This window comes from Nannobrachium achirus (assembly GCF_963921795.1).
Source record: "Nannobrachium achirus genome assembly, chromosome: 1".
NCBI lineage: Eukaryota > Metazoa > Chordata > Actinopteri > Myctophiformes > Myctophidae > Nannobrachium > Nannobrachium achirus.
The window spans coordinates 72,759,970-72,775,858 of NC_137810.1; the positions used below are offsets into that span (position 1 = coordinate 72,759,970).

At 44.3% G+C, this 15,889-nt stretch overlaps 1 protein-coding gene across 1 annotated transcript in view; it reads left to right on the forward strand.

Moving 5' to 3' along the window:
- The window catches only part of LOC308289748 (protein NLRC3-like), a gene marked incomplete at both ends in the record, with an annotated part of 29,528 nt that extends 18,280 nt beyond the window's left edge, over positions 1-11,248 (forward strand). The window contains 3 exons of the mRNA XM_080731499.1: positions 9,517-9,570; positions 9,883-10,012; positions 11,211-11,248. Coding sequence (XP_080587625.1) covers positions 9,517-9,570; positions 9,883-10,012; positions 11,211-11,248 — 222 coding nt within the window. The remainder of the gene's footprint in view (positions 1-9,516; positions 9,571-9,882; positions 10,013-11,210) is intronic.
- Positions 11,249-15,889: the final 4,641 nt, after the last annotated feature.

Consider the following 15,889-nt stretch of genomic DNA (forward strand, 5'->3'; position numbering starts at 1 on the left):
TTACTTTTAGTATTTTAAGTAAATTTTGATGCCAATACTTTTGTACTTTTACTCATTTTGAATTCTGGACTACTACACTAGTCCAGCATTATTGTACTTCTACAATGCAGTATTGATACTTTTACTTAAGTAGAAAATGTAAGCACTTTTTCCACCACTCACGTTCACACAGAACACACAACTGTGCTGTGAAAAAACAGTGCTCCGGTGTGTGTGTGTGTGTGTGTGTGTGTGTGTGTGTGTGTGTGTGTGTGTGTGTGTGTGCGCGCGCATCAACTCTGTGCAGGCAGAAGATATAATCTCTTCCCTTTGCTCAATAAAACGCAATGTCTATATTATCTGCTCCGTTAAAATTCAAATAATGACAATTTAAAGCTATACTGTGTAAGATGCCCAACTAGTGGTCATTAGCCCTATAGCAAACCGCGGTCGCGTCCGCGTCTTTCGGACGTTTTTCGTACCTTCAGACCCCCGCGTCTGCCTCCACCTCGCTGAGATCTATCTTTTAAGGGGTCCCTTGTTCCTGTGCGTTCAGTAATTCCAGAGATACGGACTCCTTCACCCTGCCTGGTAGGCGAAATTACCTAGAGAAGGGATGGTACAAACAGGCGACAACAAATATGGCTGCCATAGCGACCCCACTTCAAGATGCGCTGTGATTGGCCGGCAGTTGTATAACCCTCGCTGTGATTGGCCGGTAGTATGATGACGCAATTTTGGCGCGAAAGACCGCCCCGGTCACTGCCCAGTAGAAAACATAAAGAAAAGGCTTTCAGAGCTGAAATTCACGGAGTGGGGGTTCTAAAACTTTAGCGATTTAACAGTTAGGACAATTTTAAGATTTGTTTTATAAAAAAAGTTACATAGTATAGGTTTAAATGAATCCTACTTGATGCAACATTCATTGCACTGCTTGTAAACTGAGCTTTGCCACGTTCATAAAGTTATAGTGTCATTTCACTAGTAGCAGAAACACTGTAGTGTCAGGTAGTGGAGACGTTGTGTTAGACAGTCAGACATTGATGCATTGTTGTTCTACTTCCTACAGAGTGAAACATGGAGGAGAACTCTGGACTAATCCTGAACTCCTTACAAGATGTGAGTGTCTGTCTGTCTGTCTGTCTGTCTGTCTGTCTGTCTGTCTGTCTGTATTTGTATACAGTGTTTTCTCCTCTGTTGGCCGCTCTTCAGTAGAGCTTCCAGTGAATGCAGGAGGTTTCTCTGCTCTTGGCCTGGTCCTTCACACCAGCTGATGCTTGTTAACAAAACACTCCCTCTACCTGACACACCTTCTGTAATGTTCAACCCTCTTTCTGCCACACATTCTGCTTAATGTCCCCCAAAAACACAGTGGCCCTCATTTATCAACGTGGTGCAGATCACAATTTTGGCGTACACCGAAATTTAGGCAAGTCTCTGCATCTATCATTTCAATGTGACTTTGACGTTGGCGTAGGGTAGGATCAAATCTCACGTCAAGTTCAGAGGTGGTGTAGGATTCATCTTACACCTCTTATTCCATTGTAGACATGCGGGGCAGCATTGTCTAACTATCTGACAGACAATGGACACATGTATCCACTCGAAAATGTATATCTAACACACTAATAAATAATCCTGTGAAAATATAACATTTTATAAAAGCATATAGCCGGCTACGTCATGGACATGCACGCTGATTTTATTTCCAAATTACAATGACAAGCAATTTAAATCTAGTGATATGGCAGCAATCTACATTAAGTGCTTTAACACTAACAGTCTATTGCAGATCTGGCTCAGAACAAGCACAGATACGAACGCATGCAAGAGCATTTTCGGGACCAGCTCGGCGCCGCTGTAATCTTACATTTTCGTGGACTGTGAGCATCCAATTTAAACAGTGACGTGAGTCCTTTATTAAGGATAAAACCTGAAGGTCCAAACCTGGCTGTGCCCAGCCCAGCGCACGCTATGGATGATTTATTTGGGGGTCCACGGCCCACCGGGGAGATGGCTAGCCTGTGCGGGAAATATACTGTATATACCGGTACATGATTGCTATAGTTTAAGCACTCAAACGTGCATTGCACTCGTCACAGATATTGGGTTAAATTTATATCCAAACATAACCGTGGGGTCTCTCAATGTATACAGTAGCTACTGTACACTATGCTGGAGTTAATGATGAAACCCGACGCTCCACCTGTGCCCACAGCGCACCATCTTCCCCGTGGGCGCCGTGGATTTATTTATGCCACCTGGAGATCACTCAACACCAGCCAGCCTTCATCCATCAATGCTTAGAGCCTCATTCATTCTTCAACCACTGCATTCAGATGACCTTTTTTTTTGCGTCCATAAAGTTATTATTATTATCCATGACGGAGGCGATGAGCCGACTCAGCGCCGTTATCGAGTTATGTGAATAATGTAATAATAATAATAATAACTTTATCACCGAAAAAAAAAAAAAAAGCCATCTGCGGTGGGCAAGCGGGGACGCGAACCCGCGGCTCATGGACCGAAAACAGAATGCCTTAACCGCTCAGCCACCAAACTACAACTTTGAGGAAGGTATTCAATATCTATTTATAGGAAAGAAAAAGCCTAACGTGCGTTGTTGCTTCTTGCGTTTCTGCCGTTCACTCGGTGACATGGACACTACATCATTTCGGCTTCATATGAACGCTTGATAAAAAAGGCAAAACGCAACGGCAATATCCCGGGACCTCGCCGTTTTCTCTACAGAGCGTTACCATATGTACGGGGCCTTAGTTTCCAGGATATCTGTCATTAACCCTTTCAAAGCCACGGGGAGCCCCTTAATGTTAAAACCGTACTATATCGCACATCCCAGCAGGGAGTCTCAGCCACGCCGTACTTTCCCGGACTTAGTCATTAAAACCGGAATAAATGATTTTGATCCGAAAATCGGCGATCGTCTAACCTTCCCTAGTCACCACTCGTGCATTGATAGCTCATGCACGGTCTGACATGAAGCAGAGGTGACGTCAGCTCCTTTCCTTCTCCAAGTCTACTCCCAGCCATTCGTTTGCTGTCTGTACCCTGGTGCTCCTACAGCAGCCATGCTAGGGGCTATGCTAGCGAAAATTTTCAGTTCTGCTTTTGAGTCACACATGGATTATTTGCGGGGACATTTACGTGAAGGGATCGCGCACGCGAAACGCACAGGGAGATCGATGATCGGCCAAAACCCCCATTCTATCCCAACGGAGAACCAGATAATCACGGTGAGTTTATGACCTGGGGGGAAAAAAAAAGAAAAAACAACGGCGCTGTCCAAGAAGGAAGGGCGGCGGGCTCATGTTTATAAACATAATATTATGTCTCAGATCACAATACAATCATAGAAATTTCACGGCTAATCTACCAACCACCATTCTATTTCGGACGGCAAAGTGTTAAAGGACAACTCCGCCCTAAATCACTTCTAGGCTAATTTTCCTACTTATATTGATCCAAAAAGACTGTCCATGGGGTCTATTAGGCAATAATTCCCCTGTTGTCCAGTTTCCCCAGCAGAACCCAGCAGCTGTCATAGCATAGAGTGGAGCCTATAAGCCTATCACTTTGACACTATTTGTTGTGGTCAAAAGTGTTTTTATTTTTCATGAATGTGGTACTAGTTGTCCTTACAAACACATCCATGTCATCGTTGTCCCACACAAGCCATCACACTCTGCTAACAGATGTTATGCTTTTATGTGTTTTGCCAAGTCCTGGAAAAGATGCCCTGTGATTGGCCAGTGCAGTCACTTTGATTGGCACTTGTGCCGAATGCTCACCCCAAAACATTATTTATGAGATTGTGGTGGCTTGTGTGGGACAACCAAGGCATGGATGTGTTTGTAATGACAACTAGTAACACATTCATGAAAAAGAAAATCACTTTTGAACACAACAATTATAGTGTAAAAGTGATAGGCTTATAGGCTCCACTCTATGCTATGTGTGTGTGTGTGTGTGTGTGTGTGTGTGTGTGTGTGTGTGTGTGTGTGTGTGTGTGTGTGTGTGTGTGTGTGTGTGTGTGTGTGTGTGTGTGTGTGTGTGTGTGTGTGTGTGTGTGTGTGTGGTGGGTGACGTGACGTAACGTTTTCGCTGTCCTCGGTGTCAAACATGTATAAATAAAAAATATATTTGTCAAAAACCTTCTGAATATTGTGCAGGACATTAAGCTTTATGTGAACTTACTCAAGATTAAAACATTTCATTCCTCATTTCTTCAGAATCTTCAACCAAACATGGCAAAACTCATATGGTGTGACTGTCCTGACCTTGTTTCTCAAAGTGGGAACTTGAATAAAACTAAGAAAAAGAATTGCTAAAAATCATTTGAAAATGAATTTAGGCTAAAAAAAATGTCTATTTTGAGCCTATATCTTTTCAAAGTCAAAGCATAATGTTTTCAGTCATTTCTGATCAAAAACATTTTGTCCCCCAACCCAAAATCATTTGGTGTGACACTAGTTTGGAAAAATTAAACAGGCAATTATTTGGACACCTATTGGCTAGAGAGGTCCTTCTTCTGTAAGGCTATTCAGCACTCCCAGCACAACTGCAAGACAGGTGTCTGAGGTGAGTTATGATTTTAACATTTTCATGAAATGCCATCTTGTTGAAACGTTCACAAACTCACCATTCTGGATGTCTTTTGGTGTGACACCTTTTCTTTAAAAAAAGCTTAAGTTATTTGAAGTTTTGGTCATATTTCCATGTAGATCTAGGCTGCTTTGTTATAGCTAGCATGCTGTTAGCATGCTAATGTGTACATAGTAGCCTCAAGGTAAACCTAAATGCAGAAAACAGTAATATGGTGTGACACTTAATCATATGGTGTGACAGGTCTGCTTGTCACGCCATATGACTTGATTGTCACACCATATGATTTATACTGTATTTAACTACAGATATAACAATAAATAACAAAGTTCCATGTTTCTTTTGTACATTTAAACATTTGTTTTAAACATTTTTACATAAAATGTAATTTAGCTTCATTCAGTGATACTTCAAATTCATCAGACAGAGCAGAAACCCCTTCACAGAAACCTTAACATATTGTTTCAATCTAAACAATATTTTCTCTTTGTCTTAAACTATACATTCCATTTTCTTTTGTCAGCTGGGAAATGACAAGTGCTGAGAGAACGAGAAAGTACAGGGAGAAACTAAACAATGACCCAGCAAGGAGAGAGGAGCCAAAGGGGCGAGACTGCATTTTAAGAAGAGCAGGAGGTTGTCTGTGGCATAGCAGAACCACAACAAGGCAGCCGGTTTGCTACCCTCACCAAATACGACTGGCTGATGTACAATACAGTCTAAATGTATAATCTAATCTGATCTAATACTTTTGTACTTTCACTCACTGGACTGGACAGTGGACAGTGTTAAGGTAGGACCCGAGACAAAACTAGCGAAAATAGCTGATCTACAAGCGCTCAACACGTTGTGCTTGTAGATCAGCTATTTTTGGAGTTGCGCAACCCAGCACTCTTTAGCTAGTGGAGATGTGGTGTAATGTCATGATTCCTAATTACATTTGTTCAACACAAAATGCTGTGTTCAAGTTCAGGAGACTTCGGAAAAAAGCAATTTACCTGAATGCTGAGTTCTGTTTCCACTAATTGGTGTTAATAAAATGTTGCCTTGGCTCCAAGTGTGGCTATGCGCCTTATTGTCTCTTTAGGATCCTTCTGCCGTGGGCCGGCAGAAGACTTAGGTGTGTGTAGCATTCCTGTGCACATCCTCATCATCCATCTACTACTACAATTCTTTCTTATCCCATGTTAAAGCCCTACAATAATATCCTGTTCAGAAATATTAAGGCCATGTTATCCTGGGTAATTGTTTAATCAATCAGTAAAGTTCAGTACTCACTAATAGGTAGGTTAAACACAGTTTGTTTTGACACATGAAGATATGATCATACGGTGTGACACTAAATCATTTGGTGTGACATTCCAAATAGTGAAAAATCATACCTTTATTAATGATTAAACCAAAAAAATGTTTATGCATTACATAGAGAATATTATCAGGAAGAGTCACAAATATTTGTGTAATTTTAGAGAAAGTTTTGACAGAATACATTTAAAATATGTTGTAAGATCATGAACATGGGCCTCACACAGAGTGTCGATTATGAAAAAAACATACAGATATAATTAATTTTCAAAAAACTATAGTGGATCACTGGTTAGTTATGATAAAGGACTTTGATAAAGTGAGTAACTTAAGAAAGATGTACTCCATTTTCATTTTATGAACAATTATTTTCATGTCACACCATATGACGATTTTAGGCACAAGTACAACAAACTGCTGAATAAAGTCTGATTCCAATAAAATATCTAAAAACAGAATGTATTTCCATAAGGTTGAGAGTGAGTAGAACAAAAGTAAATAACTTTTATGCCTGCAATTTAAAGTTTTTTTAAAAACACATTTTTTGGGGCGTCACGTCACTGACCCGTGTGTGTGGTTTGTGTGGGACGTGGACATGAAGGGAAGTTTATTAGCTTTCCTTTCGTTGTTAGGACGCATTCCGCTTGTTCTGGCCGTAAAGTCGGGCATTTCAAGAATATTTAAGGGCGTGTTATTTAAATTTCAGCCTGGGCATTTATCAAGGCTGAGATCAAATGTACTCCAGGTGTGTCTTTAGGAAGTGTTCATAAATGCCACTTGAACTTGGCCTACGCAAAGTTTGGGAAAAAAAGAATTACTGTTTTTTACACTCCATTGATAAATGAGGGCCACTGTCTCCTCCTTTCAGTTGGCTACAGACCTATATTGTACTTTTTACTCCACTACAATTATTTGACAGGGTTAGTTGATAGTTACTTTTCAGATTAATAAAATAAATACATAAAAAATACACACAGAACCACTTAAAGCCTATAATTTGGCTTTTCAAACAAATAGCAGATTTGCAAGCTCAAAACGCGCTGCATCTCAGCACGTTGTGAGCTTGTAGATATGCTATATGAAAAGCTCCACTGGCTGTCTGTCCGTCCTTCTGTCAGTCAGTCTGTCTGTCACGTCACGTCACGTCACGTCACGTCACGTCACGTCACGTCACGTCACACTTTTGCCCTACTCATATCTCTACCCCTATCCATGCTAAACTTTGCACACACACTCCTTGCCTGCCAAACCACAACCTCCAGGACCCCCGGAGCTCCAGGGACCCCCTGGCGCCGCTGCCAAAAAGTGCAAAAATGACCAAATGACCACCCCAACGGGGCTGCTCACGGGGAATTCCCGGGGACCACCAACTCCTGGTGCTCCAGAACGGATGCAAAAGTGCTCGCGCCACCTACCGGCAGACCCCCGCCACCTACCTGTGGACCCCCACCACCTACCTGTGGACCCCCACCACCTACCTGTGGACCCCCCACCTACCTGTGGACCCCCACCACCTACCTGTGGACCCCCACCACCTACCTGTGGACCCCACCACCTACCTGTGGACCCCCACCACCTACCTGTGGACCCCCACCACCTACCTGTGGACCCCCACCACCTACCTGTGGACCCCCCACCTACCTGTGGACCCCCACCACCTACCTGTAGACCCCCACCACCTACCTGTGGACCCCCCACCTACCTGTGGACCCCCACCACCTACCTGTAGACCCCCCACCACCTACCTGTGGACCCCCACCACCTACCTGTGGACCCCTACCACCTACCGGCGGACCCCCGCCACCTACCTGCGGACCCCCCCCACCTACCGGCAGACCCCCGCCACCTACCTGTGGACCCCCCCCACCTACCTGTGGACCCCTACCACCTACCGGCGGACCCCCGCCACCTACCTGCGGACCCCCCCCACCTACCGGCAGACCCCCGCCACCTACCTGCGGACCCCCCCCACCTACCGGCGGACCCCCGCCACCTACCTGTGGACCCCCCCCACCTACCTGTGGACCCCCGCCACCTACCTGTGGACCCCCGCCACCTACCTGTGGACCCCCACCACCTACCTGTGGACCCCCGCCACCTACTTGTGGACCCCCACCACCTACCTGTGGACCCCCCCCACCTACCGGCAGACCCCCCCCCACCTACCGGCGGACCCCCGCCACCTACCGGCAGACCCCCCCCACCTACCTGTGGACCCCCGCCACCTACCGGCAGACCCCCCCCACCTACCGGCAGACCCCCCCCCACCTACCTGTGGACCCCCACCACCTACCGGCAGACCCCCCCACCTACCGGCGGACCCCCGCCACCTACCTGTGGACCCCCCCACCTACCGGCAGACCCCCCCCACCTACCTGTGGACCCCCACCACCTACCGGCAGACCCCCCCACCTACCTGTAGACCACCACCACCTACCTGTGGACCCCCCCACCTACCGGCAGACCCCCCCCACCTACCGGCGGACCCCCGCCACCTACCTGTGGACCCCCGCCACCTACCGGCAGACCCCCGCCACCTAGCAGCAGACACTGCAGCCCAATAAAAAGGCTGTAACTCGGGCACCCCGGCGGACCCTCGCGGACCCCGCAGACCCCCACGCCGCTGGGAAAGAAATATGGGAAAATAGTCTAAGGTAGCCGATCTACAAACTACTGCTCCACTCCACGGCCCCTGGTGTATACATGTGACCTGACGGTCGCTTATCTCCCCATTAGGGAGTCTTAAGCTGGTTGCACACTGCTGCGTTTTTCGTTGCAAAATACGTTTTTCAGGGCAAGGAGAGAGAGAGAGATAGAGAGAGCAAGGGACCGAGTGGTGCGCGAAACGGGCGTCAGTGTGCAAACGTGACTGACATAACGTGAGGTTGATTTTTTTATTCACGCGCTCCGAAATTCACCCCGATATTCGTCCCGAAAAACGCAGCACTGTGCAACCTGCTTTACTGGTAGATCTGCTATTTTCAGAGCGCAACACCCGAGCAGAATCAAACATAAAATGACTTGTCTTTCAGTTCTACTGGATCTCGTCTCCACTAGTCCCTCCCTAACATTTTAGTCTACTTTTATTTATTTTTACAAAATTGTCAGTAAATTCAGTCTTAAATGTGTGTTTAGTTTTTAATTAGTTTCACACAGTGACAAAAGTTGACAAACATTTTTCGTCATAGTTTTAGTTGACAAAATCAACACTAATAGCCTATCAATCATAATAAAAATACCCGATCTACAAGCTATTTTTAATGAAAAAAACTACATAGGGCATAATAATTCATAATAAATAAATGTTTTCTCTTCCTACAAATGTAGTGGAGTTAAAAGTACAATATGTGTCTTTGAAATGTAGTGAAAGTCACAAGTATCCAGTAATACAAATACTCTGGTATTAGTACTTTAACTACACAACATTAACTTATTGTGTACTCAGTTACTGTAAACCAATCTCTCTCTCTCTCTCTCTCTCTCTCTCTCTCTCTCTCTCTCTCTCTCTCTCTCTCTCTCTCTCTGTGTGAATATTTTAATACTTTTTAAATATTAAATATTTGTAATGTTTCCTGTCTTGTTCTCTCATCAGACTTCCATCGTCTCACACTGGATCCAAACACAGCGAGCAGAACACTCTGTCTGTCTGAGAACAACAGGAAGGTGACTCGGCCAAAGGGGGAGGAGCTTCAGTCATACCCTGATCATCAGGTTCTGTGTACAGAGGGTCTGACTGGACGCTGTTACTGGGAGGTAGAGACGAGTGGAGATGTTAATATAGGAGTGGCTTACAGAGGAATCAGCAGGAGAGGAGAGGGTCCTAATAGACTTGGGGACAATGATCTGTCCTGGAGTCTGCGCTGTTGGGGAGGCAGAGGCTTTTACTGTGTCTCTCACAATAGTAGGACCACTTTCCTCCCTGTTCGTTCCTCTGGCTCCAACAGAGTAGCAGTGTATGTAGACCATGCTGCTGGGACTCTGTCCTTCTATGACGTGTCCTCTGACTCACTGACACACATTTACACCTTCCAGTCCACATTCACTGAACCACTCTACCCTGGGTTTAGGCTTGACTCCTACTCCTCCTCCTCCTCAGTGTGTCTTTGTGAGGACAGATAATGTCTCTGATGAGTTGACATCAACCAATATGGTTGCTATGGATGTGTGTTTGAACACAGGAAGCATTTTGGACATCCAAGGTTTCCAGCCAACAGCAACATAGTTTATGTATATATTTATATTTTATATGTCTACAGTACAGTCAATACTGCAACATAGAAATACTCTGATAAAAGTAAAAGTCCAGAATTCCAAGTAAAAGTGCAAAAGTATTGGCATCAAAATGTACTTAAAGTTGTGTTGATTTCAACGACTAAAAATATGATGAAAAATGTCTGTCGACTTCCTTTTTTCACTGACTAAATAAAAGCTAAACAAACACTGAGCTATGATGACTAAAACTAAGACTAAATATAGAATTGTCAATTTCATAAAATGTCAGGGAGGGACTATTAGTGGAGAAGAGATCCAGTAGAACTAAAAGTCATTGTATGTTTGGTTGCGCTCGGGTGTTGCTCTCTGAAAATAGACGATCTACAAGCTCACAACGTGACGCAGCGTGACAGGTTGTGAGCTTGTAGATCTGCTATTTTCAGCACACAACCAAGTATAAAATCAGGCATGCCATCATGGCCGCCAAATAACATTTTAGTCGACTAAAACTAAAATAAAATCAGATGACAAAAATATGACTCAAACTAAATGGGGGGTAGGGGGGCTGTCTCATAAGGATGCAGCTGCAGTACACAGTTCTCCCTTACCCAAAGTGGTGGCAGTGTCTCAATCGTGGGCTGGAATGTGTAGGCGTAGGCGTCCGTGTGTCTCTATAGAATCAATGTTCAATTTCAATTCAAAGAACTTTATTGGCATGAGAAAACATATGTTTACATTATCAAAGCAATGTAATGTCACACTGCGGTGCTCTAGACATGTTCTCTGTCTACTGTCTCCCCTCTGCTCTGTATGGCTAACACATTCAAGTATCAAATTAAATGTTAAACACTTCATCTATTTAGAAAACAAGAAGGTATGTTGACTAAGACAGTCCATACATTTGGAAACATATTTTTACTTCAATATTGTCTTCAGTTCATGTAGGATTATTTTAAAAGTAGGCTAACTACAGTTGAATTGCAATTTGACTTCTATGAGCTGGCTTGCAGTGCACCGTTCTCCCTTACCCCAAGTGGTGTCACTGTCTCAATTGTGGGTGTGAATTTGTAGGTTCCCGTGTGTCTCTATAGATGCCTTAACAATGCAGGCGCAGGTCTGCACCAAATGAACCCCACCGCCCATATGATGCAATGGATAAGTGGTCACTGCACTCACCTTTAAAAATGCATTCCATGTTTATATTGCATGTGTCGTTGTTGCTTATGTTTAGCATAACATCCACTGGCAAATCAATTTCTTGTCCAAACAATACCCTGTAAGGCAGGGGTCTTCAACGTTTTCAGGCCAAGGACCCCTTAGTTGAGAGAGAGATGAAGCAGGGACCCCCACAACCCATAGATTCCATATAGTTTCATTGTTTGACGGCACAATCATCAGTGTATTTTGGTTTCATGTCAATTTGTGTTTCAGATATTTAACCACTTGAACCGTCAATACTTAATACATTTGGCCTTTCACTCTGTACTTAGTCTGCTCTTTTTTCTCCTCTACACAGAAGCTCTTTGCTGTGAGGCGTTGTGAGTTTGTAGATCGGCTATTTTTGGCAAAAGTTATCAGAATATGGACGCTAGGGTTCAAGCGGTTAATATAAAAAGGAGAAAAAGCTTCTATCACAAAAAGATTATAGGAGGACCCCGTGTAGTAACTCTGAGGACCCCCTAGCGGTCCCGGACCCCCTGTTGAAGACCCTTGCTGTAAGGAGTCATGTGACATCTTCATGTATTTGTGTCTGTTAAGAGGTTGTTGTATTTTTGGACGTAGTCCATTATGTATGTTGATGATTGGTCGCAGTCACTGTCAGTCATTTATTTGTATATTTAAGTCAAGACTCTGAACCCCCAGTTGCTCCTGATGAGCAGTAGGTGGCGCTGTATAAATGCACCATTTACCTTTTTATGTTCTATGCAACTTTTATTTACAAAGCCTAAAAGGCAAGTCTCATTTATATGTTCCAATGTCCAAAGCCAAATACACAAATCATTGATTGCAATAATTTGTACGACAATCAATTTGCACTGTCCTAGTGTCTATTACTGATTTTTATTATTATTATTGCCATGTTTTTGCTTTTACTTATGCATTATTTTAATTTTGTGTGAAGCATTTGTTGTGTGATTTGTTTTTGTTCTTTGCAACAAAGGAAGGTGACTCTGCCAGAGGGAGAGTCACAAATTATTTTACCAAATATGTTTATATCCATCAGACAATTCCAATTTACTGTGGACCTTTTTTCTACTTTTATAAAAAATAAATGTTAATACAACCAAATCTTTGCAGTTTCCTTTATAGTGGTGTACTTTAAATCCTCAGGTCAAGCTCATTAAGTCTAATCAGCTGTGTGATTAATATGAAATGCATTATGCTGTCTGGGCCCGTTCCCATACACACCCATTGTAACTTCAAACTCCATTTTAACCAGGATAAAGTCATCAAAAACACCCTTTTTTCTGGTGACTCATACTGTCCTACTAATACATTTAGTTTTTAATATTCTTTTGTGGGAAATGGAAACATTCAATACAATCAGATTAACGTTCATGTTTCAGCATGGATTTATCACCTTCTGTTTTTAGTTACTGCAGTATCCCTCTTCAACCTGTAGGTGTCCTACCTGACCACAGGAACATAACATAACATACTCTATACTCCAGAGTGGTCAAAATAATGTCCTATTCACAAAAGAAAAAACTAGAAGCAGTGCTCTTCCGAGCACAGGTCTCCACCAGGTCAGGTAGGTCCTGGTGGCGCGTCGCTAAATGTGGAAAGGGTGTCATGTTTTCTTTGGCCTTTAACGGCAATGTGACATGATTGCATGCATGATTTGAGGCATTTTGATCCAAAAATGTGTTTGGCAAAAGTCGACCTGCTGGTGGCACCATAACAGGCCAATGTGAAAAGAGTGGTTGTTCCTTGAGCTAGTGGGAATTTTATAAGCATCTCTTAATTTAGAAAAAAATATATTGCTTTCTACAAAACAAATACCTTAAATTAAATACATTTGTTCAACCAATGAAAAAAAGGAGAGCACTCAAAATGGCCAAGGGGACAGGCGGGCAGATTTGTGCACTTTAGACAAAACATGTTCAATAAAATATATTTTTTGCGTGCACTTTTTAACTATCAATACAAATAAAACAATTGTGGGAAATACATATGAATTCTATTATGTTTAGTTGTTTTGTAATAATTTAATTTAAGAGTAGGCCTAATCATGTCATGTGACATGATTTTCTTTTGGCATTCACGTGCGATGGAATGGAAGACGGAAGTAAGTGAGTCTTCCCTCTTCCTACCTGAACCCACAGAATAAAAAGGTTGACGCCTCTTCCGGCTCTCTGGTACCCGTCTCGCCTTGGTGGCCATTTTTGATTGACAGGCTTGGAATTCTTCTGTGTGCGTAAGGTCGGTGGGCAGGTTTGAATGGAAAAGTCCCGGAAAAGACACGTTGTGATTGGCCAGTAGTGTTTTTGAGTGGCAGCCTGCCCTCGACACTTCCTCTTTTGAGCCCACCAAGGCGAGACGGGTCGCTCCAATCAACTGCAGTGGGTGGACGAGGTATCTAGCTTTTTATATCTGTGGTGTGTACTAGAGCTGGGATACCCGACCGAAATCCGACGGGACCCGACAAGCCCGACGGGCTCGGGCTCGGGTCGGACGCATTTTCACAATTAATTGTCGGACGTCGATTCGGGTCGGACATAATTTTGATTTATAGAAAATAAAGTGTAAAACGATACAACTATCGTCTCTGTGTGTGCTATTTCCTTGTCTTTCTGGTGCACGTGACTACGCTCAGTGCGTTGTTTTGACAACCATGCACATGTTCATGGGGAAAAGGAAGTGGGAGTGTCATATGTGATAGAGAACAAACAAACAAACAGATACACGAGAAGAAAAAGCGAATGAGTGAGAGATAATGTTGCCGCCAGCCGAGATAAAAGTTAACTTGTATACGGGAAAGTTTAAAGCAATTGAAAACGAAAGAGCGAAATCAGCGGTATGGACGCATTTCAACGCTGTTGTCAACGCAGATATAATTAAAAAGTCCGATGTTGAATGTAGCCTAAGCCTAAAACCCATAAACCATAATGGTTGGATTAATAATAGTTTTTGATTAAGAAAGACGGCCAAGGCCGCTGTTACGTGGACTGGAGTTTGCGGACGCTGGATATTAAAAGCAGATGTCAGATTCGTCTATGCTGGTAAGACTGAATACATTTTTATATTGATTTAACTGCGGAAAAGGTTTGTGTGTGAATACTTTATTAACAGTTTGTAAAAGAGGATTTTAAGTGTGTGACTGCAGCGAGTCACTGACTGCAGTCGGACCTGAGTCACCAGACGCGCAGTGCACGTTATAGCCTATTATTTAATAATCAAAGTAGCCTACTTATGTAATTATCTAAAACACTTTGACAAGCCACAATGTGGCTTAATATTATTAAAGACAAACAGGCACGCTGCATGCACTCACTGCACATTATAACACGTTTGCTAGTGAGTGTAAATCAGTGGCTTCCTCAAAGAAAAAGAAACGAGGTGAAAAAGCGTTGAAAACATAAGGTTCGGGCCTCGGCTCGGGTCGGACGCTTTTTCATGATTAATGCTCGGACGTCGACTCGGGTCGGACAGAAAACTGTCGGACACAGGTTCGGGTCGGACAGAAAAAATGGGCCCGATCCCAGCTCTAGTGTGTACCTGTAGCGTGACTGATAGCTCAAACAAATTCAGCAGCAAACATGGATATCCGTCCATTTCTGAAGCGTAAAACGCCAACACAGGAGCCGCAGCCGCCTGACGACGGCAGCCAACAGAAGCCGGTCCCGACCATAGCAGCAGATTCTGCCGAGATACCAGCGGCCCCAGCAGAGCCGCCAGGCCCGCAGGCCCGGACGCTAGCAGCAGCCCCAGAACCACCACCCAGCCCGGGGCCATCAGTTAGAGTGGATGAGGCCCCAGAACCACCACCCAGCCTGGGGCCATCAGTTAGAGTGGATGAGGCCCCAGAACCACCACCCAGCCCGGGGCCATCAGTTAGAGTGGATGAGGCCCCAGAACCACCACCCAGCCCGGGGCCATCAGTTAGAGTGGATGAGGCCCTAGAACCACCACCCAGCCCGGGGCCCATCAGTTAGAGTGGATGAGGCCCCAGAACCACCACCCAGCCTGGGGCCATCAGTTAGAGTGGATGAGGCCCCAGAACCACCACCCAGCCCGGGGCCATCAGTTAGAGTGGATGAGGCCCCAGAACCACCACCCAGCCCTGGGCCATCAGTTAGAGTGGATGAGGCCCCAGAACCACCACCCAGCCCTGGGCCATCAGTTAGAGTGGATGAGGCCCCAGAACCACCACCCAGCCTGGGGCCATCAGTTAGAGTGGATGAGGCCCCAGAACCACCACCCAGCCCGGGGCCATCAGTTAGAGTGGATGAGGCCGCGGGGCCTTCGGTGGATGATCTTGGGGAAAAACACAAGCAACCTGTTCTATCTGAATTCCCCGAAAAAATTATTGGAAAAAGCAAAAGATCTTTTTCCACCATTTATTGCAATAAGCACCCATGGATGGAATATTCTATTGCAAAGGACGCCGTCTTTTGTTTTCCCTGCCGGCAGTTCCAGAATGACAGCAGCGTCAAGGATTCATTTCGTAAGGATGGAGTGAGTGACTGGAGTAAGCTGGGCTCTAAACTGGACAAACACGCAATATCTGAAGGCCATAAGAACTGCATCATTAAATGGGACAACTTTA